Source organism: Aphanomyces astaci (assembly GCF_000520075.1).
Source record: "Aphanomyces astaci strain APO3 unplaced genomic scaffold supercont1.504, whole genome shotgun sequence".
NCBI classification, from domain to species: Eukaryota; Oomycota; class Saprolegniomycetes; order Saprolegniales; family Verrucalvaceae; genus Aphanomyces; species Aphanomyces astaci.
In genome coordinates this window covers 3639-5518 of record NW_009798767.1, presented here as the reverse complement: position 1 = coordinate 5518, position 1880 = coordinate 3639, and the positions used below count along the sequence as shown (strand labels likewise).

The following is a 1880-nucleotide window of genomic DNA, read 5'->3' as shown; positions in this document are numbered from 1 at the left end:
ATGGCTCGGCCACTGTCCAATCTCCTTAAGAAGGATGCACCTTGGTGCTGGGACGTCCTTCATGACGACGCCTTCAAGGCTGTTAAGGAGAGCCTCCTTCATGCACCCATCTTGGCGCTTCCGGACCCGTATCGTCCGTTTAGCGTCGTCTGCGACGCCTCCGATTTTGCAATCGGGTGTGCTTTACTACAAGCAGACGCCGAAGGGCGTGAACGCGTTATCGCGTTTGAGTCTCGGCAGCTCAAGGCTGCTGAGAAGAACTATCCAGTTCATGACAAAGAGCTACTTGCTATGAAGTATGCTCTAGTCAAATTTAGAGTACATTTACTCGGCTCTAAGCCCTTTGTGATCTACACAGATCATGCGTCCTTACGCACTGCGACTCAGTCGCCTCACCTCTCACAGAGAATGGCAAGATGGCTTTCATTCTTTGCCGAATATAACTTCGAGGTGAAGTATAAGCCGGGCCGGCTTAACGTAGTGGCCGATGCGCTATCGCGCAGGCCAGACTACGAGTTGACTCACGTCACAACGGTGACGTCGTCGGTCCCTGACCTTATTCGCAGGGCGTATGCCCAAGACGCCACCTGTGTAGCCCTGCTACGTGCTCTCGGGAGTGATGAGTTTAAAGACTCGGACAAGGATTTGTCACAGCGCTTACGCGCGAGGCTGCAGCGTTATACGCTTGATAATGGCCTGCTGTATTACAGCACCGACCCTGAGGACACTCCTCGAGTGGTTGTTCCTCATGATGAGGATCTTAAGTATCGCATCCTCTATGAGGTGCATGATACGCCTGTCGGTGGACATCTTGGTCGTGAGAAGACCTATGGCTCGGTGAGCAAGATGTACTGGTGGCCCAAGATGTACAAGTGGGCAAGCACCTATGTGCGTACATGCGAGACATGTCAACGGACCAAGTCCGCGCCGCATGCGGCTGCACCGTTGGCGAGTTTGCCAGTCCCTTCGGGATGTTGGCAGTCCATGAGCATGGATTTTGTGTTTGGCCTTCCCAAGGATAAGGCAGGCAACACAGGCGTTGTGGTCTTTGTGGACCGACTGAGCAAGATGGCTCATCTCTCGGCTGTGCCGGACACCGTCGACGGTGAGGCTACAGCTAAGCTGTTCTTAGACAGAGTCTTTCGCCAACATGGCTTGCCTGAGGCAATTGTCTCTGACCGAGACCCCCGCTTTACGGCAAAGTTCTGGACGTCCTTGTTCAGGGTGCTTGGCACCAAGTTGGACATGTCCACGGCGGACCATCCACAGACCGATGGTCAAACTGAACGCGTGAATCGCGTTGTGGAGGATATCCTCCGCAGTGTCTGCGCTGAAGCGCCTCGACGCTGGAGCGAGATGCTCCCCCTTGTTGAGTTCGCTATGAACAATGCGGTGCATGCCTCGACAGGCTTCACCCCGTTCTATGTGAACGGCTTGGTTGACCCTCGTGTCCCTCTATCGCCGCCACGGTGTGGCTCTGGGCTTGATGGGGGAGGGTTAGCCGATCGGCTTGCTGATGTCAGCCCAGTTGCGATTCGCAAGCAAGTCGATGACTTTGTCTCTTTGAGACTGAGCGTCATGCGCCGAGTGCGCGATGCAATGGCTGAAAGCCAGGATCTCCAAAAGGAGTATGCAGATGCCAAAGGCAGAAAGAACATGGAACAGTTTGAGATCGGAGATCTTGTTTTATTAAACGCTAAAAACCTTCCTACACATGCAGTGTCTGCGGTCTTCAAGACCAAGTTGAGACCTAGGTTCATCGGGCCGTTCAAGGTCGTGGCCAAGAAGGGCCTAGCGTACACGCTCAATCTTCCAAAGAAGATGCGTACGCACCCGGTGTTTTATGTTGGCTTGCTCAAGCCATACCGGGACCCTGCTCG

At 54.1% G+C, this 1880-nt stretch overlaps 1 protein-coding gene across 1 annotated transcript in view; it reads left to right on the top strand.

Annotated features, from left to right (window-relative positions):
• The window catches only part of H257_19342 (hypothetical protein), a gene marked incomplete at both ends in the record, with an annotated part of 9985 nt that overhangs the window by 5467 nt on the left and 2638 nt on the right, over nt 1-1880 (top strand). Inside the window, 2 exons of the mRNA XM_009848489.1 lie at nt 31-296; nt 567-1825. Of these exons, the coding sequence (XP_009846791.1) occupies nt 31-296; nt 567-1825 (1525 nt within the window). The remainder of the gene's footprint in view (nt 1-30; nt 297-566; nt 1826-1880) is intronic.